The sequence below is a fragment of the Perna viridis genome, chromosome 7 (assembly GCF_037379345.1).
Source record: "Perna viridis isolate PV_CMFRI_1.1 ecotype Kerala chromosome 7, ASM3737934v1, whole genome shotgun sequence".
Classification (NCBI taxonomy): Eukaryota; Metazoa; Mollusca; class Bivalvia; order Mytilida; family Mytilidae; genus Perna; species Perna viridis.
Window position 1 is genome coordinate 29876499 of NC_142451.1, and position 23318 is coordinate 29899816.

Consider the following 23318-nt stretch of genomic DNA (forward strand, 5'->3'; position numbering starts at 1 on the left):
TCAACTTATCATGTAGCAACGTTATGTAAAGAGTTAAGAAGTCACAAGTTTGAACAGAACTAATAACCGAAAAACTAAAAGATCCTGCCTCTTATTTTGTCCTTATTCAAAACACTTTAATTGTTGTACCTCAAAGTTACAAATCGATAAGATGATACCGGTTTAATCTTATAGAGTTATAGGCGTCATCATTGTCACGTTTAAAGCGGATATGAACGTGAATAAAAAAAAGTTTTAGGTAAATGCTGAAATTTCCATTCACATATTATGGTCATTTTTCTATGAAACCAAATATTTTTATCACTATAGCAAATTTCTAACCTATCAAATTATATAGTATTAAATTAAAGATAAAAGTCAATTTAATTTACAGTTCATATGGTGGATACACTTATCTATGATCTAATAACCTTTTAGATATGCTAGATAAATAACGCCAATCTTCCTATCAAATAGACTTTTCTTAACAATACAGAAGTCAAATATCTTGAGCAATGTTTTTTGCATGTGCATTTTTTCTCGGATTTATAACAAGCATCAAATCAGCCTGTTTCCTGGATATACAGAACACTCAAGGTATAGCTTTACTATTGTTTGACCTTTGAAAACAAGTAGCATTATTTCGAATATGACGAAATAGGGTATGTAAGTCTCATTCTGAATTCATTTTCCTTAACGGACTTTCTGATCTATAACGTATTGAAATTCGAAGACCGGTCTGCATTTTGTTGTTTACTGCCAGGATCGCGAAATGCTGTTTTGCAATGCAAAATCTTCTATTTTACGCTTTTTCTTGTCACTTTTTATCCTGTGGAAATAGATATTTTTCATTTTTATCGGTATTTTTACACGAAAATATATTTTCTTTAATATACTGAATCCAACGTTCTGAAAGTGACAAATCTCTTTGCATTTGAATGGTAGACTAGGCCCCATTCTCGTAAAAACCACGGAGTCACATGACGAGACTTACAAAGGTGTATCAATGACTCGAAAATATGTCAACATTAAAGAGATTAGTTTAAATTAACCATAACAGTTAAATCATATAAAGATATGAAGCAATAACAAAAAAAAAAAAAAAAAAAAAAAAAAAAAAAAAAAAAACAATAGTAACAATACAAAACATAGACTTGTAATGAAAGGTTCAAAAGAAATTACGAAAAACCCACCGAAAAAAAACGGGTTTTTTCATTTACATATGCCATAATTTTACAAGCGATAGCCCTTTCTGTAATAAGATCTGTACTTTTGAGAAAAAACATACATATATCCCGAACTGAAACAGACCAAATCAAACGTATTCAATAACGATAACTCTTGCCAAATGCCAATTTCATGCACAATCTATATAAATGTTTTCTCGAAAGTGCAGCAGCCAAATGACATCGATTGATTATTTGTTCCGTAACTATTTCTAAATTAGAAATAAAAGAGAGTTCCGATATGACATGCAGAAACTATCTCCTGTCTGAATTTCATAAAGTCTGCTAAGTATAAGTTTTTGTAAGAATCAAGTAAGATGGGAAAAATCATAAACATGGATGTCCAAACCCCACCGATCTGACAATGTAATATCACGGATAATTTTTCTATTTTATAAGACTATTATTTGATCTTTGCATCACTGGCTTTGCTAAAATATAAATAAATTTTCAATAGAATGTTGGAAAAATGAGGTTTTTGACAGTGTTACCTGCCCTTGAAATGTTCATTTTCAGTGCATTTCAATGAAATTATAACTCAATGCACCAACATAATATGGAAAATATTGTCTTTTTTCCTTGATTCTGATGGTGCAGGTACACAAATTAAACTATCAAATTGATGTTTTTTATACCACTCACTGCCTGATTCTTACAGGGGCTGACACTTAAAATACAAACAAATATAGTATAATCTGCTGTAGCTTTAATCGCAGATGCCATAAAAAAACATACATGAAAAATAGATGATGAAAAAAGACGAATGTAGAATTGCATAAAGCTGTCTCTTTTGGTCTGCAGTAAACACGACCTCAATGTAATGACGAATCAAGACGATCATAGATACATGTGTAATTAAAATTTCGAACGGTTTTTGATCAACATATTGAACAAAATATGTACTACTGATTAAAAAAAACATCATTTTGTATTTTTTTATTGAGTTGTCCAATTCAAAACAATAATTCCTTCCTATTTATCAAGTGTATCAATTTTCGTCAAAATTGTTATATATTCTGTTTAGACTGCATCCACAATGGAACAAGTATATTAAGTGGAGACACCACAGCATTTTACGATGACTGTTTAAGGTGCAGTTGTAATAATGGTCAAATGAGTTGTTGTTCGTAAGTTATTTTATTTTTTAAATCAAGTGATTATGAGGACTATGATGAAAGAGTTACCAAGGAAACCAAGATTATATCGGAAATCAAAAGACTAGACATGAAAAACCGACACGTACAAAAAATAACATCAAATAATAAAAAATACATACGAAGCAACAACAGTAAATGGGCCACTCGGACTTCATTAACAAACTGGGCGCATGGATCAGGTGCACCGGTAGGGTGAAGATGGTCCTCAAGAAATGTTCAACATGATATGTAGAGTGATAAACACCACATAACACACTTAGGATATATCACACACACAATCAATGGCTGACATATTTTCCGTGTAACAGGATCGTGTTCTTAATACCAAATCGTTCATAGTCTGGAACCATAATTAAATATGAGAAAAAAATCTGGATGAGTTGTTCGAAAATTTATTATATTGTTTTCTTAAGGAGGTAGACTTAGGGTAAGGAACACAGCTCTTTTAAATCATTGGAACCCTTGTATTCACAATTTGACATCAATCTTATGTAAGCATCAAAGTAAGTCAGATTGTTTTCATTCTGTTTCAGAGGAAACTTGAAAGGCTTTGGTGAAATTAAATGATACAAACATATCACTGATTTCAAGAGTTATTTCCCTTATCCTAGGTCTACCTCCTTAATTGATACGATGAAAATATCTATGAACAATAAAAAAGTAATGTAAATCGGAAAAAAACCACTTCTTTTTGCAGAATTGGAGGATATATTTCAATGCTACCAAATGGTTGTAAAGTTGTACCTGACGGGAAATGCTCTGAAAAAGCAGTCCAGATTGATGATGAAACGCAGGCATGTAAAGGACCAATTGCTATGGTCGGCCGATAATGGAGGACGAAGTCCTCATATTGGTATTAAATACGAAAAAGTCATTGCTTAGAAGCACTGAGAGTCTGATTTTAGTCTGAAAGGAGGTCACGTTTTTAGGTGCTTCCTATACAAAGTTCGATATTTTCGTATAATCCTCACTAAAAGTCGTTATTGTGTGGTCTTCAATATTATTTAAATTCATATATTTTTTTCGTTTCCGACATATTATAAGCCTTTCTTACTTTTGCCAAAAAATCCGAAGTACGAACAGAAAATTAATACCGGTCACACTAATTAGCGGAACGAAGTGTCATGAAGTGACCATACAAGAAGGAAAAAGTAGTGACAAAAATTTTTTAATTATATCTATAAATTCAACTTCGTCCTTTTTTGAGGTTATACCTACCTCATATTAGATCCTGAATATTCACCTCTTTGTATTAGTTGTTATCAAGATTTATTCTAATTTTCCAAGAATATAAAACAATTTGAACCAGAAATTCACCCTATTGACCATGTGTTGTGTCAACCATATCACCATTGCAGAGAGTAAAGTTAAATATGAAAACACCAGACAAAACCGTAGCAAAATGAATAGGAAGAATAAACAAGACATTTCATTAAAAAAATAACAAAAACAACAAAACAAAAACAAACAAACAAACAAACAAAAAACACAACACCAAAACATAAAGCTTGAAAGTTTGATCACCAAAAACAATGCAAACATTGTTAAAACTGCATCAACATGTGAAAATCACCCTTTTTTAAATTAAAATAAAGCTTCTCTAACATCGCGAACAGTAGTCTACTGAATGGACAACTTCAGAAATTTTAGTTCCATATTTGTAAACAATGTTGCACCACCGCAGCGTACATGTACTAGTAAAATACTTCTTGACCAATCAGGGCCGTCGTAAACAAAAGCAATCCAGAATTCCATAAAGTTTTTTAATCAGTCCATTATAACGGGAATGAAAGTGTAGCCTGATCTTCTTGGGGCATGGAATGGACAAAGGCTATACCATGAAAATGGCATGGATAATACGAACGAATTAAAAACATACATAAAGACCATACACAAAAGTCTTTCACTGATTCAATGTGAATTGATTTGTTCATTTTCTTCGTCTTTCATTTTAATGAGGTCATGATATTATATGAACAACTCAGTGTTTCTAGAAATGAAGATGTTTACATCAGATGAAGAAGGCTGGGTGTTTCTAGAAATGACGTGTTTTTTTTTTACATCAGGTACATACGAGCAATGAGACCTCCAGCCAGGTTGTCATATGTTGTTGGATTACGTCCTATTATTGGATACAAATTTGACCAAAATCACTGTCTAAACTCTCTGCCTGTGTTCAGTATAATGCAGTTTGTTTAATTTTGAAAAAAATAAATTCTTGAAAATCCAATTTTTGGTAATTTTCTGGGATTTTGTTCTGAACTTAATATTGCAGGTATACTAATGGTGGGAAAGTTTTTTTCTGTTTTTTTTTTCTTTTCCTGGTGTTAATAAAGATCACATTAATACATTTACATGCTAATATTCTCTGCAAAAATAACTTCAGTGAACAAAACTACAGTATAATTGCACATACTTAAACATGGAATGGAGCGTCACATTTGGTTCTATACTTAAGTAATACCATTTCTTAAAGTATTTTCCGCAAAGTTTTCTTGTGTAAACTTTTGTAATATTGTTCAAATTCATCAAATTTCATTGAAATTTGCTCTTCGTGTTTAATTCCATTGCGTTTGAATGAGCTTAAATGCATTTCTGTGGTATGGAAGAATCTGACTCAAAAAACACCCTTTCTCTAGAAGGGGATAACTTTTGTAATTTTGCTGGAGTAACAAAACACACAACATAAGGTATCTACTTATACTCCATTTAATATTATACATTCTTAAATAGATTTATACAACATTTGAAATCATTGGATAAATTGGCTTGCCTTATAGGTATATGTATAGTAAATATTTATGACGTCACACTGACTGTCTGTCCCTTTTGTAAGAACAATCTTTCATGAAGTGCAGACTAGTGGTCATGAGATTGAATACTATTTTTCCATTTCATATGATGGTTTGAAAGATATTTCATTTTTGCACTTCAGAACAACCTAGCTCTCTATTTTGCTTTTCAATTTTTTTTCACAGAACTTTTAAATGTGGTGGGGCTAGGATCAAAATTTAGCATTTTTTTTTTAAATTGCAAAAGATAATTTGGCTAATGAGCCTTAAAGAGTAGTACATAAAACTTCTTGATTCTAAAGGTTTATTCACAAGAGACATAACTTAAAACAAAGCATGTGTTTGCATTGGAAGCAATGGGAGTTTTTTTTTTACTTAATTTATTTCTTGAAAAAACGTGCTAAAATGGTTTGCATTCCGTAAATATGAGAAAACGGCTACTTGACTATTCTTAAAAGTAAAAATAGCTTTTTAAAAATGATGTATATGTAAAAACGAAACGAGAGCAATTATAACAACCGGTCTGTTACATTTTTGGGTCAGCGGAGAATGAGAAAGAAAATGTATAGACCAGTGGACGCCTCATATCCTGGAAGTGACATTGGTGGAGAATCTGTGGCTGATCAGGCTTCGGCTGTCAGATTATTGAAAAAAGTTAACAAAATTATAACATACCAAGACTATAATTTATGACAAAATGTATTACATGACATGTTCATTTCAAAGTTCAATACTTAAACCGCAAACATAATTTTATGGGTGGTTAGAAGCATGAACAACGCTACTCACTACAGAATTAACTGATATTTTTTCATAAAATGAATAAATGAGATAAAGAAATTGTAAAAATATCTCCTTCACATCATTAAGATAAATTGGCTTCAAAAATTGATTAATATCGGGCATTTAATGTTCTTTTTAAAACTTTTTTCTTCTACGTAATTTAGCAAATGTTCGGTTTTAAGCTAATCGTCCTTATAACTTGAAATAAAAAAAATACTCTGAAACTTTCCCAAATAGATTAGACCCTTATAAACTTCTAATAAAATGAATCTATCAACCAACACACCCAAATCTTTTTACCATCCAATACCATAGTACATTATAAAAATCAAACTTATTATCATGTATCCTATATCCATTCGCTATTTCAAAGATCTTACACTTCTGTGATATTCACAACTAAACCACCCCTCTTTATTCAAATTAGTTGTGAAAATCGGGAAAAGGTAAACAGTTTCTAAATGAGTATTGTTTATGTATTGTGGAAAAAATGTTGCACCGTGATTAATAGCCATGCTAAAAAAACTATGAAAACCAGGAAGCTGTTATTTCGCCTTCGTAATGGGAGAGAATAAATTATCCACAAGTCTTGTCTTATTGTCTTCTGATGAAAGTGTTCACGTTATTTCGTTTGAATACCTATAACTAGGTTGAAGTTCTTTATCTGTTAAGCTTTTGAATTTAAAGTCCTTTTTGGCAAAAAAAGATTTGTGTTTTTTTTTGCTTTTGTTTTTATTTCTATTTATTCATTTTTATTTTCGCATTTCTTGGTCAAAACGTCGAATACCATTTAAAAGCTAGAAAACACTTTCAGTATATCTAAGTTCCTATTATCCAATTCATAAAAGAATATTCTCAATTCTCAATTACTATTATCTTCCAATATCTTCGAGGCCAATTTCCTGATTGCCGAGGCATATTGTACTGTTAGACACACATAGGGCGTGATGGTATAGAGCTTAATTATTCTAGACAAACAACGCGTTAGATTTGAAAAATTGTCTGAAAATATTTTGCCATGTATGGATAATCGTTACTGCAATTACTGTTAGGACAAATTAGAATTCTTGGTTCTTGGTTTAATATGATCTTCTTACATTTACAAAGGATAAGAAGTGTACTTAATTATTATATGAATTGGAACATAATTGCGATGCTGCAGTTTAAGAAAGATAACTTATCTATTAGTTACAATTTATTGTGAACAATCGCTGTGTTTTACAAATGGAAATGTGTTTTTGATGAACAATTTGAACGCGCCATTATAATTCACTCATAAACAAAAAAAACCCTTTCTCAATAAAGAATGTCTTAAATGAGTTTTACATTTTTCGTTTAAAGTATTATATTCCGCAAAAAAAACCACCATCTTTGCTATGATAAACTCGTTAATTAACCGGATCCCAACATGAAAATGAATCTTAATTTTTCACTTGAAATCTTTACAAACATCATAAAAAGGATACTTAAGCACCATTCGGCAATGGTTGGTACACCATCTTTGTTTTTGATTTTGGATTAAATTGTATTATATGTTGTATTCCGCTTTTTTCATATATTGAATATAGTTGTTTATACTTGATGCAGAAGAATATATATGAATTACTTACGAACAACAAGACATCATGCCTTTGCTGCATTTACATTTCAAACAGTCGTCGTAAAATCTTTTAGTTTCACCTCTTGGTATTGTCTTTCCATTATGAACACAGTCTGCGAAATATGCAATATTCGATTCGAGTGTAAATAATTGTCAATACATTATGGCGGAACCTTTGGGTTGACGGGAGTTTGGGGTTGAACCTGCTTTTTGTATTAGAGTGACATTGAACCACACAAAACTGTTTCGATTACTGTGAATGTATTAATGTTCGTGGGTACCAATTTTCGTGTAGACGGATTTGTTTGTCGATTTTGTGCAAAATTTGACTGCAACTCGTATTTTCATCCCTTATAGTTATTTTTAGTCCTATTTTATTATTTTACTTTATAAACACATTTTCGTCACATTTTCTCGGTTTCTATTAATTACAGGTTGCTGATATTTTGTACGAAGCTTTCTATATGGATGTTGTATTACAGGCTTTATCATCGTAGCCGTATGACATCTACTGTCTGTTTGCCAAAAGGTCATCAGTGGAAAACGAGATTTCACTTGAGAGCCATCTCTCACAGAGTTCGTATTAAATTTCCGTATCCCTAGGCATACCATGAGACTTTGCTACTTAAAAGTTCCCGACCTTACACAAATGTTTATATGTAATGAATTAGACTGACTGGTTTTGATCCAAAATTTCCCTAAAAATGAATTGTGACAACATTTAAAAACAAATATGTTGTCAAGTTGGATTTTTTGACAGCAGTGTATAGAATGACTAATATAACCCATTAAAGCGCATATTTATTAAGAACTGAACATAGTCATTAAAAGAAAAAGAAGGCTGCTCCACCATAAGATCTTTTTATTGCTTCGATGACGTTAAAGTATTTACTGAAAGGTCACCTGTTGAACGAACAAATAATAATATTGTTATTTTAACCTCCTGTGTGACATGAGCCGATTTTTTTCCGATCTTACTATGGTACCTTTGAGTGCCAAAGATCGGCCAATCTTTGCTTTTGAGTTTCGATAAAGTCACAATGTATGTGACGTCATACTTTAAGTGTGCATAAGTACAAGGTAGAAAAGGATGAATTGGAAGGTCCGCCACATTGACGGTGCACCATATGGACCTTAACGGAAACCAGCGAGAGATTGTCTATGTGTACAGTATTTTGATTTGCTATTCCTCATAGAACGTATCAAAGACTTTGTCAGACAAACAAACGGGAAATATATATATTTTTCCTGACATTACTTGACCGTGAATATAAGATAAAGTAATTTATAAAATGAAATTGTGTTGAACTAGTGAACCTGTCACCTTTGACTAAATCTATAATCTTTTGTACCATTGTTATTCGGAGCTCAACACTGTCAACTAAATTATCAAATTTTGGAAAGTTTTACATTGTCATTTTAAGCTTTTATTGTTTATGGTGTAATTTATTCGTAAGAAAAACCTGAAGATAGATTAATCTAGTGCTTGTAAATTAGCTGTGATTAATAAATCAGTATTCAAAACCACGGAGCCGGAAACCATATGTACATGTAAAAGACATGATATTTTTTTTTTAATCTAAAATGTATTCCAATGAATATTATAATATTTATACTTTCAGATATGCTTCAGATCTATGGATGCAGACAAGATTACAAACTGGACGATATTCTAGAAAGTTGCAATGGAGGAAGTAAGGGAAATTTAGGAAGAAAAGGCAGTGACAAATTTGCACTTTTCTCTCGCAGAGAAAAAATTATATTGTAATTTTTGTACTCGCAAAACTTTTTTTTTAAATTTTGTATATTCAAGATATTTTAGTATTTGAATCAAATAGATCGGATGTTATATTTCTGCTGTCAGAATAATACAAAAATATACATATTGCACAGAAGATAGATATAAACATTATCTACTTGTCATGAAAGTATGTCTACTCAATATATGGAATGATCTTAATAGAAAAGGAATCACAGAGTAAAGAAGATCATTTGTTTAAACAAGACTTGATAGTGTAAACTGAAGATGTTGCTATTTTTTGAGAATCATATTAAGTGAACATAAATACAGCTATCAATTTTTGCGTTTTCAAAAATGATTAGCTTTATATAGTTTTAATTCTCTTCGCACTTTTTGTCCACTGCGAAAATAGCAAAAGCTAGTAGTACGTCTCGAAGACAAAATTAATACGCTTAAAATATTCATGATACATAAACAAAGACTAGATCCAGCATGAATAACACAGTGTGTTATATAATTTTTGACTTATAACAACCGGTTTTCTACATTCTTGGGTAAAATTACTTCACAATGTGAATTGATTTTTCGCAATGTCGAAAATTTCCGGTTTACAATATTAGATAAAAATTGAAATGAATATAAGCAAACATATTCCACTTCAATCGTACATCCTTAAGTTAAGTTCCACAAAAAAAATTTCAATTCGTTCACTTAGATGCCTTTTCTAATCATAAATTTCAAATTTACAATTGGAACTGACCAATGATGAATAAAGCTGATTAAAATATTAGAAAAAAGGAAGAAATAAACAAAACAATATCAGAACAAAACGGCTAAAATATACATCAAAATGGTAAATAAGAAATATAAAGAAAGAAACGAAATAAATGCAAGGTCTTCGACACAAAAAATAAAAAATACAGTTAGGAAAAAAATAAGAAAAGAAAGAAAAGAGGAAAGCACTGATAAAGGAAAAGAATAGGGAAAATAATAAAATAGTCAAAGATTGCCCAGGTCAAACCTATATTTTTAGTGGTGTAATTATATTTTTTAAGTAAGAACAGAAAAATCAATATTCTAAGCAAAACTACTGTGTTTTCATCTTTTACTATTTGTGTCATTTCCAACTTTCTATGAATGAAAAAATCATAAAAAAGTGGAAGCGTGTATGAACACATTGTGCGTATATGTTTTCCAAAGTACTGAAAATTAGTTAAAATGTAATAATGTCTGGCATAGTACATTAAACGACAATCAATCAATTCATTATCTTAGAGGGACATTAAAACTAAATTCTGATACAGGTTTGGTGATATTTTCCCAATTTTAATTGACAAAAAGTATATAAATATTTACTCAATGTAGATATATGCAAAGATGTATGGTTACCGCAGATAATATGACGACCTTGTAGACATATTTTAAATAAATGCTCAATTTATGCACATTGTCTATGTAGATATCAGCAAAGACGATCATTCGGTAAATTGACAATACCACTTGTACTAACATGCTCTCTATTCGATAGATCCACATCACAACGCTTATCTTAGCTAGTATTGTCCTGAAAAATAGATTAAAAAACCTTGCAGGATCTTTTACGAGGGTCTTGGCGGGTGGGTTTAAAATTTCAGGCGACAACTTTAATTGACAAATATTAAATGAATAATCACTCAATAAAGATATATGCAAAGGTGTATGGTTACCGCAGATAATATGGCATTGTAGGCAGATTATAAATAAATGCTCAATTTATACACATAGCATATGTAAATATCAGCAAAGACGATCCATTTGGTCAATCCATAATACCATCTGTACAAACATGATCCATTCGATAGATCCACATTACATCGGTTATCTCAGCTGGTATTGTCCTGAAAAATAGACAAAACACCAGCAGAATCTTTTTAACAAAGGGCTGGTTGGGTAGGTTAAACATTTTGTAAACAAAATACCGCGATTAACGATAATTGAACACAGCTTTAATTGACAAATGGCATATAAATATTGACTTAATATAGGAATATGCAAAGATCTATGGTTACCTCAGATGACATGGCAACCTTGTAAACAGATTATCACTAAATTTATAATTAAACAATGCACTGAGGAATGAACAGATGCTTGTTGATCCAATTGTTTTCCAAAAACCTAATATATCATTGATTATTGTCTATATTTAGGTTTTGAAACTACACGATACTGGCAGTGCCTCTGGGTATATGTTATACAGCTGCAAAACAAGTACTATAATATACAGTTTTTGTCCAGGGAACAATTTTCAGGCTACAAATGTATATAACTATTTAGCAGTTGATTAGAATTTTTTGATACAAGATTAAGTTGAAATATTGGTTTTTTAAGTGTTAACTGTGAGCCAGTATCGATGGATTTGGTCTTAAATTCCTTCATATGCCGGTATTGTAATTTTGTTTCATAAGAATTACGAATGTTATGTGTTCAGCACATGACTATTAGTGTGGGATTTGTTTTACATCATGCAGCTTTATTCTCTTTTGTTAGATAATTGTTTAACTAGGACAAATGTAAAAAAGACCTTATAGATGTAAAATCTTAGCAAATCTTACACTACCAAGTTGGTCGTATGATAGAGTAATTGATATTCTTTTTAGGGAATTGAAAATTGAGCATTCTCAAACCCCGAATAAGCCAATATATATATATGTATATATTTAATATAATAGGGTTACGGCAAAACATTGTATATTGGTATGGTCCGTGTCGTCGCGCATATTCACTTGGTTTTCGTGCGAAGACTTTATAGTTATGGTTAATCAATTGTTATAAAATTTTGATATGATTGTACTAAAGAAATGCTCTCATTTGATTTGGAGTTGATGGCCCCTGCCATTTTAAAATAAAGGGCACCCATGTAACTGATAGATACCATACTGGAGGTTTCTGTTAATCTAAAAAAATGAAAGTCCAGATTTTATCAAGCCAACCTGTATAAAGTAAAATGGCCAATCCTTAACATGACATTGCAAGTTCAACACATCCAAGCAAGTACACCTTCCAGGAAGAAGCATTATAATATGTATATGACTTGTCTTATGGCAATCCGTAGTGGAATTATTTCCCATTTAGATGTTTAGTAACACATCTTGATGGATATTTTTCAACATGTGCATAATTCAATTATTGATATCTATAGATGGAGAAGTTTTCTAGACAATGCAAACACAAGACAAATCGTATGCATGTTCTAATTTACACTTAGGGCAATACCAGTCTGTATCCATACTCGGACAATGCACGTCTGTGTCCACACTTGTTTATAGATAATAAAAAAATAAAGACTAGATACAACGAAGTCTGCCAAATTGACATAGGAAGCCTTGTGTACTCTATCAACAGCCATACTCATCTGGGGTAGGGGGTTCGCTGCAAAACACTTTGAGAACCATTTTGTGTAAGAGAGTAATCAAGGGAACCAAGGTTATAGCGGTAATCAAAAGAATGTAATCCAATGACAAAAACCATACACAACAAAGAACTAAAAGTAACTAAAATCATAATATAAAGTAACAAAAGCAAATGAGCAACTCGGACTCCACTAAAAGCTGTGAGCAATGACCAGGTGCACCGGTAAGGTAAGCGTCGTCCGCTTTTCTAGAAATACCCACCGAGTTGCTCATAAAAGTTAAGTCCGGGGTAGACGAGAGAGGAAAGGAAAACTATGACACGTTGAACAAATCAGTTTTGATGGCGCAGATAGATACACCGTAACGACCCACGAATTCATGATGTCGACCATAAAGCTTCTGTAATGATGACTTCAATCTTGTAGCGACATAACCCTGTTCCAGAAGCCTATTTGTAAGAATCAGGCAATGGATGGCACATCATATTCTCCAAGTTAGTCATTTTTGCCTAAAATATATTCACTACATCTAGAAAACAACAAAAAAAGTATTAAAGTTTATCCTGAAGCATCTGTGACGTAGTTATTTTTGACTGCTTATATAGGGTAAGAGTGCGGAAAAATTTTCCCGCCATTTTTCCGTATTACATTTCAACTAAATTCGACCTATCAATACCTTACAAAGACAAATTTAACAAACACTTTGATGGTTATTTCTGGTGGTTATCAGGTACAATTTAATGGTAAATTTCATGTGCCACACCTTATAAACATTTTACCCGATTCTTAGACGGAGAAATACTTATAAATAACTGTAAACAAAACACATCTCAACATATGTACTCAATTCAATAAGTAGATAAGATCAGCAATAAAACATCAAGATTCATCTCTAAATACATGCGTGTTTAATAAAGATAACTGACAAATACAAGAAATTAGAAAGAAAATTCCCCTCTTGCTGCAAAATACTCAATAGCTTCTTGCAAAATGTTCAGAAAAGATATTCCAAAGACCCCATCCGTTCTCATAAAACTTAAGGTTTTGTTTAATATCTGAGTATCTTATATAACAACCCTTAAGTTGAAGAACAAATGTCACCACATAATTGTTTATCCTGTATCGACTCTTATTAATGGCATGACAATTTTCAGAATATCTCTACTATAATTGTGGTAAGTGGTAATATTTGGGACCATACCAACATGATGTTTAAAAATCCAAAGAATTATACTTTTAATCTCATTAAGCAGAAAGCCAAATTTGACCTGTCCTATAAACCTGCTACATAAGGATAGGAAAATTAGGTGGATCTTCAACGTTCCTTATTAATCTAAGCTGATTTTTACCGCCACCACAAGGAGAAATCTAAATGACCTAATCCTAAGTTTTCACCTCCTGGACGACTCGATTAAATGCATATTGCAGTGAATATTACTGCATGGTTATTACCATGACGTATACTCAAGAAAATGGTCTGACACGTCAATTTATAGTTCAAATTATAATGCATAAAATGCATGTTATAATTCATAAAACTCTTTCACTACATTTTTTTTTCGAAAATCCCCGTTATAATAGACCCCAAAACGTGGGTTGCGGGACTATAGTCTTCACTTAATTCTGGATCAAATTATGAATATGTGATAGATCTGTTGATATCTTCGTCTGCAGCATCTCTATAATTTTGGTCATCAATAATAAGAAACAATGATGTATCGTCTGCAAAAAAATATGTGACAGTTTATACCCTCAATAATGTCAGTACTACAGTGATGAGATTTGACAGATATTTTATATGTCGTTTGGAGCCTAGCACAACTACCATCATTCTCGCGGGCATCTCTCTTTGTAGTGATAAATTACGTCTTACACGTCTATCAAAATACTAGTGCATTGTTTTAAAGAAGATTGAAATTTGATATCACAAACAGATCATACATGTACTGTTGAATCCAAGGACAATATACAAACATTGGCGAAAATAAATAAAAGGAAAACATAACTTGCTTTAATTATAACCCAACATACAGAATGAATGAAATGATAATTAAATAAGATTGAAATATATATTGAAATAATTATAGGAATAATTCGTGCAAATAATGTTAATTGGCCGCATATTATTTCGTTTTATGCTCCAATTTAAAATGTCCGGACTAGGTTTACACAAGGAACGCCGGACAGCAATATACTACTTAAATAACTTCAATTTATGAGGTACGAGATTCGTTGAAAGGCAAATGTTATTACTTCGCTAGAGCTGCAACACTGAGACAAACTGACAAACTTCAGTGGAAGAATAAAGAGTAATACATTAATTCATCATATAAGTTATCTATAAAGCGTAGTAATTAGAAGTGTAGCTATATAGAATTTCTATATAATCAATTGAGAAACATTCTCTTTTGTCAGTCACGCATAGTAATTAGACAAAAAGTCAACTGATACATTTGTATTGCTATTTAAAAAGTGGCTAAAATATTCTAATTTGAAGGCAAAAGTGATAAAATAAACCCATTTTATAAAAATTGAAATTGGCTTTAAATCAACATATGCATGTGAAGCACTAAACTGGTATTTGTTTGTAACAAAATATGAATTAAGAAGCAAACTAGAGATTAGAAAACCAAAGACGAAAATGTTAATAGAATGTTTTGAAAAAAAAATATATCAAAGATTGCACTAACTTAGCTTAAAATATTATTGAGCACGACTTCAAAGGGAAGCAATATGATTAAATAACATCGATTTTCTGAAGAAAGGTTTAAATGAGAAAAAATTATAAAGTTTGTCATGCTCCAGAAAACTAACGAAATACCTACAAATTTCTCGGAAGAAATGGAAGTAAATAAAAAGTTAAGAAATGATTAATTAAAACTAGGGAGACATATTATTTCTCTATATGGACCACAAATGCACATCTTATAATAAATAATATAATGTTGAAAAAGACTCAGATAATAAATCCTTAAGTTTGTCTCTTCCAATCCACATAAGTTCTATAAATACATAAGATTGAAGTTATAGTTTACTTCATCTGTGGGTGTTGTTTTATTATATTATTTTCTACTCAAATGCAGCAGTGGAAGTTATTTGATATACCGGAATAGTTGAAATATACACTATTTAAAAATATGACAAAATTTATTTTTAACGACTACACACCTTACATCTACGAAGTACGAAGCCATGATAAGTATATACAAAGAAAAGGAAAATAGTTCTGCTCACATGAAAAAATGTCCACACAATGAAATATTTTGTATGCACAAAAGAATTATATGTGCGTCATTATATTTTGTTGTGCGCACATCATAGTATTTTGTTTGAACAAAATGCTTGTTTGTTTATTTGTTTTTTTTTGTTTTTTGTTTTTTGGTTTTTTTTTTTTGGAGAGACAATATCAGAGCAGCGTAATGAATCAGGATCCAGCACGTTGAAATTGGACTTGAAATTGCATGTAAGAATAAAATATGACGGACTACTCGCTTGTTTTTTTCCAGATTGTCGATACTTACGAACAACAGCTGATTGAGTACAAAGTGGAGAAACAAGAAATTTCCTTACCAAAATAATTATTGTCGCGCGATTGCCAAAGCAAAAACAAAAACAACTAGTGATCGATATGTCTTGTATGGTCTTATGTTTATTTTTATGTAGCATTTCCTGACCATGTGTATTTATCAATTTAAAATATATTGTATGTTACTTCTACCGAGGAAACACCCTCCTTCACTATTCAGAATTAGATCCAAGGTAAGTAAATCAGGTATTATTACTTTAAAAAAACTTTGTCACAACCTTCGTGATTGTGGATTGATAATTTCGGACTCGCAGAATTATTTATGACATATATAGTGTTAGTATGTTACTTGGTATATAAATCGAAAGTGTACCATTTTTACCGGAAGTAGTAATTACAATTATTAAGTTAGGATTCTTGTCTTAGGCCTACATTTTCTAACACTGATAACTAAAGCCAATCGATGAAAAACTAGAGTAACTTTTACATTTCTGGAGATTTTCACGAATAAATACTTAAAAAAATAAATTTCATAACCTTTCCGTGTTTTTTTTTCTTTGTGTTCTACACCTTATACACATTTGCCCGATTTTTGGACGGGGTGGTACTTGAAAATGACAAGGGTTGATTTAGTTTCCGATATTATTTAGGAGGCGCGTTTTCATAGTTATATTACAAGGTATGACGTCACTTAGGGTTAAAGCGAAGCAAGTTATAAAGATTTCCCGCACTACTAGTGTATCATGGATTATAACCTCATTATCACATAAGGCGAACATCGTCAATCAAGGAAGTTAAAAACCTTCCCACTATTAGGAAATGGTGTTAATAGTGTTAATTCTGTAGCGTGTCCGTTTTAGGTTGGTGATGGTTATACTGACCACCCCTACTTGGGTCCACCAGAGAGAATGACAATGTATAGACCGGCTTATAAGCTGGACGCCTCACATCCTGGTAGTAATATTGCAGGAGGAACTGTGGCTTGTCTGGCTTCAGCTGCCAGATTATGGAAAAATAAAGGTTAACAAAAATATAACATGTCAAGACTCTAAATTTAATTTTTGATCAAATGAATTACATGCATATTGAATTCAAAGTAATGAAAGATGTACTGAATTAAAGATAGAATGGAAATGATAAAATGAACCTTTGTTAAAGTCAATGTTTAAGTTAAAATATGCTATTCTATTTTTGAAACACTTATGGTTAAAACAATCAAATGGACGAGGAGATTACAAAATAAATATTTTATACTAGTACGCATTTCCGCTTCCATAATATAGATGCAGCATACAGTGGTAAACTTTTGACGGCTTCTAAATCCTTGTACGAGTTTGCCAAAGCTCATCCTGGAGCATACACTGAAACTTCAACAGCTTCAAAGGATTTCTACGAGTAAATGTTATTTTACTTTTTGTTTACGTTAGTATTTACCATTGCTACATGTAGCATTTCCATACAAGGATTGCATTTCATTTAACCAACACAAGAAATAGCATAACGAAACAAACGAGAAACACAAAAGCGCTAAAAGGTATTTTTCAAAATAAAAACCTCAGAACACTGGCCTTTAAATCGAAAACAACTAAGATAAATACGGTGAGTCTTATATTGGTTGACGTAAAATTTTCAACAGATCCGACGAATACCGAGATGAGATGTGTACAGCTGCTGCTGAGCTCTACAAAACCACTCATGATGGCAAATGCTAGAAGGTACTATTCCGCTGACCTACCATGGAGTTATAACTGGGGCGACAAAACTGTTGCTTGTCAAGTATGATATTTTCAGTAAAACCTTCAATTAAGTCATTAGTATGACTGGTCCGTTAATATCTTTTTTTTTCTCTGAGAAGTTAGGTTCTGTACGTTACTAAGGGAAACACGACAGGTATAAATAAAAGACGAGATTTTATTTAATTGATAATTAAGGGCCCTCAAGGGGCTTTAACATTTATAAACAATTATAAGTATATGACATTAACATAGACAATGTCATACCCACAAACATGTTTAAATAAGATGCATAGCATGCTTATTGCAAGTAAGTACAATAAATGATTATTTATTTTTGGTATCTGCTCAGTATGATCGACATTGACTCTGTACGCTATTCCACATTTAGATTACCTTTTATATATTATAGCTTTTATATGAAGCACAGTTCACTCAGTGATATTTTGCATTAAATGTAAATTGCGTAACTAATTATAGTGTGGAATCACAGCAAGTAGTGAGTTTGATGAACATCTCATTTTAAGGAAGATTCTCCAAAATAAATTTACAAAGACATTTCAGTAATTCTGTATTTGCACAATCAAATAACCAAATTCATTTGTTGTGATAGTCCAATTTCGCAAAGTTGTCACTTATACTGTTGACACAAAACAACAATCAGTCTCTGTTTTCCTGCAGTCCTTTTCACAAAAAAATCTTTAGTGCAAAATTAGTCGTAAGTTATGACGTCATAGTAAATAAAAATATTGTGACGTCATAACTTACGACTAATTTTACACTTACGATTTTTTGTGAAAAGGGCAACTGATACTTTAAACAACAAAATAAACATCGTACACAGCACCCAAAGAACACTTTGTATTTTGTCGTGGGATATATTCTGGTATCTACCAATTTCCATTGTGTTTGCAAAACTGCTTCTCATTTCAAAATTTTAACACGTGTTAAATATTTTTCACAAGAATATTAAGTTTTACAAACACTTTATACTTGTCGCTTACCATCAGAAAACTGATTTATTTGTTAATGCCATTCTACAGTGTCTTGTGATTTTAAGACATAAGTTATACTGTTTTTAATATTCAAGAGACAAATGGCATTAACAGTTTATTTTTTTAAACAAAAATCTGTTGATCCGCGCCTTAATAGTTTTTTGAAATACTTAATAATTTCGATTCATCATATGCATCTTTTAGTTAGTTCCAAGATTAACCATCTGCATGTATAAATCAGGGCAAGCCTTCCATTGTACATCTTCAGATATGACACTAAAATCCGACAGGTATCTTTAAACTATGAGAAACTTTTATACACATTCAAGCATCACATTTAAAATCGACGGAATTATCTTGAAAGCAAAAGTAGCCTTCCCTTCCCACCCTCAAGAGTAATCAAAGGAACCAAGGTTATAGCGGTAATCAAAAGACCAGACATGGAAAACAGACATACACAACAAAGAACATAAAGTAACTAAAATCATACATACAAAGTAACAAAAACAAATTAGCTGCTCATAAAAAGTCAAGTCCGGGATAAATAAACGAGGAAAGGAAAACTATGTGACCCATTGAATAAATCAGTTGGTGCAGATGGATACACCACAACGATCCACGAGATCATGATGACGACCATAAAACTTCTGTAGTGATGACTTTTATCTTGAAGCAGCATAACCCTGTTCCAGAACCTATTTATTAGAGTTCTAGCGTGATACAAAAAGTCTCCGTTGTATCGGCAAGCTCTGGCATAACGTATCAGTTGTGATATGAACACTCCATACGCAGGTATCGAAGGGATGTTGTCATAGATGAAGAAAAGTTGATAATTTTGAATGAAATGTCATGACGTTTGTCGTAAAGTTTGGTCAATAGTTTTCCTTTACTATCGATTTCTAAGTGTATGTCAAGACTTCACAGTGTCTGTGGTATCCTTTATCTCAAGTTCTTTGGGGTAGATGCGATGTATCAAATCGCCGAAATTATAATTATTTAAAGATAAAACGTCATCTATATAGCGGAAACCGAGATTAAAGGATCTAGCTAATTACATCAAAAATCCCAAACGTGCATTTCGGAAACAGAACATTGACAATCCGATTGGTATATTCAGAAACCAGACCGAGCTTTCATTTTAACACATGCCATTTGCAACTGAACGGGTTTATATTGAAATCTAAACGCTGCATCCTTTGTTTTTATCTTACATGTACCATTTTTGCTTATTTTTATGAACCCTTTTCACCTCTGTATTTTTCTTTATTTTGGTTATAATCATTTAATGAACTAAAATTATGCATTACGACTTGTATTTTTTACCTGACCCCGAATAATATCACACTTTATCTACCCTATTTATAAAATCTTGCAGTATTCCAAATTTAAAAATACGTAAAACACCGAGGCTGCATTCCTTGCATTACATATAGTAGAACCTCTCGGTGATGGAGTTGACTTCCTCTTTGGATAGATTTGGTTATGAGTACTTCTTGTATACAACTAATATTTTGATTATGATCTTCCTACATATTTGATTTTAATACTGCTGATGAGAGGTACTCCTTGAAACGTGTACAGAATATAAAAATTTACAGTATATAAAACTGGTATTTTTTGTATTTAGCTTCAGACATACTTTTTTTTTAGCTTTTATTATTTGAAATCACGAAAGAAGCAAAATGTCGACAAAATGTTGAAGCTTTTGTGACTTCATGGATGCCTGGTCATGGCGTCCCTTACACACCATGTGGTCTAATGTTCCGTAATGAATGGGTTGCGAACAGATATGCAGGTACTTATTTGCATTTTCATTTATTTAATTCATTACATACAAATCTCTACTATTCTATCCAATCATCTTAGACTTGGATTGCCTTAAGCAGGGATTGACAGTTTGAAATGTTTCGTCCCTTAATTATTTTAGACTGATGCCATATCTAAAAAATCAGTAACCAAACTTCTACTTAAGTTTTCGGTTCCTACAGTCAGTAGAAGTTAAACTTGGATTACGTCTATAATTATAATTATTTTTCAACAAGCAAACAAACAAAACAAAAAAAAAAAAAAAAAAAAAAAAAAAAAAAAAAAAAAACTTGCCGTATTGGTTGCATTTTGCATTTATTTACGTGATCCTTTTTAGGAAACGGCGCTTTTATTGCGATAATGACAGCAGCCGACGGTATAGGTGGTGACGACTATATAAAATGGGCTATGACCCAGATAAATTATATGCTTGGTGACAACATTATGAAATAGGATTCGGTAATAATTATTCTCACCATCCACATCATAGAGCGGCATCGTAAGTGAGAAGTCACGATTACACTATAGTTAAATATGCATGTCTCAACCAAGCCCTGAACAAATCGAAAATCTAAACAATACACTTTCTAAATCAATTTATTGCAGTGTCAATGCATTTATTTTGTACCTATATAAACCTAACACCTATTTTAACTGTGAGAAAAATATTTTGGTTTGGACACTTTTTATCATAGTTTGTATATTGTATGAACTTTCTTGAGTATATACCAGAAAGGAAAAAAGTCACAGACATCGTATACAGATTTAAAAAATGTATATGTGACTAGAAAAAAATCCCAACTCAGAGACGAATTTGAAACTTATCACTCATTTCAAGCTTGAAAGGAACACACCATTTGAAAAAGATTATATTTACATTCAAGAGTTTTTTTCTCCGTTAGTTCAGGATTTAAAAGGTGGTTTAGTTGGCGGACCAGGTAAGAATGACGACTATGTTGACAATCAAGATGACTATGTGAAGAACGAAGTAGCATGTGATTATAACGCTGGTTTCCAGTCTGCTGTTGCAGGTGTGTATACTCTACTTTCGGTCAACATAATTGTGACTTTTTATTGGTTGAGTTATTTGCTCGTAATAGCATGTATGTTTTTTTATTTGGCAAAATCTCATTTTCCTTATATCTTTGTTTTTTTCACGAAAAACTAATATGCGTTGAATGATCTTCTCGTGTTAGCTGTGGGTAGTCGACGAGAACGCTTAATATTAATTTCCGAGAGGAGAATTATATTGTTCTGTCCCAAGCCCTACCTAGTTGAAGTATATATCACGCATGCTTATTGGTTACGCAGTTAAGATGAAAGGATCTATTAAAAGCGTATATCCTATACCTTTTTACTTATCATTACAGGTCTTTACCACTTCTATGTCAACAATAAGCTCCCTCCAACTCCACACTCAAGATGCTAAACACATACAGTGGAACTATTTATAACTAACCATTTATGAACTTTGTATTTATTGAATTGATGCAGGTATTCGGTTCATCCTGACAAAACACATTTAAACCGATACTATGGTACTTCAAAAATTGTCTGGTTTAGACACGTTTTTTTCAAGGTTCCGTTTTGACAGGTTACACTGTACATCGTTAAAGGATAATAAAATTATTTGAACATACCATTTAATGTGAAATTAGAGATATCATCAGGTCGTCACAAAAGGGAAAGTTACATAAAAAAAAGAATATCATCAAGTCATCTAAGAAGCAAAATAAGTAATAGCAAAAGAAAGTTGCAACTATACCAAAAGGAGGCAAAATAATAATAATAAAAGAAAACAATAATAAGCCTTTGGAGTAAATGATGACAAAAAAGTAAGCGTCTAACCATGCCAATCGGTCCTTCGCATCTTTTGGTTTCATCATCTTTCTGTACTGCTATCTGGGAGCATGAGTTATTGGGGTCTGGTATAACCTTACAGTCATCTAGAAGGCTTGAGATATATCCGCCTATTCTGACAAAAAAATACATGTATGGCTACGTTTATCACAATAAGAGTTATATAAAAGTGAACATTAAATAAGATAAACTGGCTTTAATCCTTATCCACGTCTATCATTCACAAAAATTGACATATGACAATTTAATACTTAAACCGCAAATACATTTTGGAATAGACCAAACTTTATGACAAACGTGATGATTTTTCATTCAAAATTGTCAATTTTCCTTTCATCTGTGGCAACATCCCTTCAGCACCCGCGTATGAAGTATTCATATCACAACTCATACTTTATGCCAGAGCTTGCCGAAACTACGCAGACTTTTTGTATCGCGCTAGAACTCTAACAAATAGGCTTCTGGAACAGGGTTATGTTGCTACAAGATTGAAGTCGTCACTACAGAAGTTTTGTGGTCGTCATCATGAACTCGTGGATCGTTATGGTGTATCCATCTTCGCTTCACCATGAAAACTGATTTATTCAACGGGTCATAGTTTTCCTTTCCTCGTTTGTCTACCCAGGACTTTACTTTTTATGGGCAACTCGGCGGATGTTTCTAGAAAAGCAGAGGATGCTTACCCTACCGTTGCACCTGGTCTATGCTCCCAGTTTTTAGTGGAGTCAGAGT

The 23318-nt window shown here is 32.0% G+C and overlaps 1 protein-coding gene across 1 annotated transcript; it reads left to right on the top strand.

Annotated features, from left to right (window-relative positions):
- Nucleotides 1-416: 416 nt before the first annotated feature.
- LOC148612214 (uncharacterized) lies at nucleotides 417-10719 on the top strand. Its single transcript, XM_088593457.1, has 4 exons — nucleotides 417-576; nucleotides 2230-2332; nucleotides 3060-3156; nucleotides 9160-10719. Exons 1-4 carry the CDS (start codon nucleotides 495-497, stop codon nucleotides 9211-9213), a joined length of 336 nt encoding a protein of 111 aa, XP_088449583.1. The 5' UTR covers nucleotides 417-494; the 3' UTR covers nucleotides 9214-10719.
- Nucleotides 10720-23318: the final 12599 nt, after the last annotated feature.

Coding starts and splice junctions, on each gene's coding strand:
- LOC148612214 (XM_088593457.1), top strand. CDS start 495: ATGTTTTTTGCATGTGCATTTTTTCTCGGATTTATAACAAGCATCAAA. Junction 577..2,229: donor GGATATACAGAACACTCAAG/GTATAGCTTTAC, acceptor TATTCTGTTTAG/ACTGCATCCACAATGGAACA. Junction 2,333..3,059: donor GGTCAAATGAGTTGTTGTTC/GTAAGTTATTTT, acceptor TTCTTTTTGCAG/AATTGGAGGATATATTTCAA.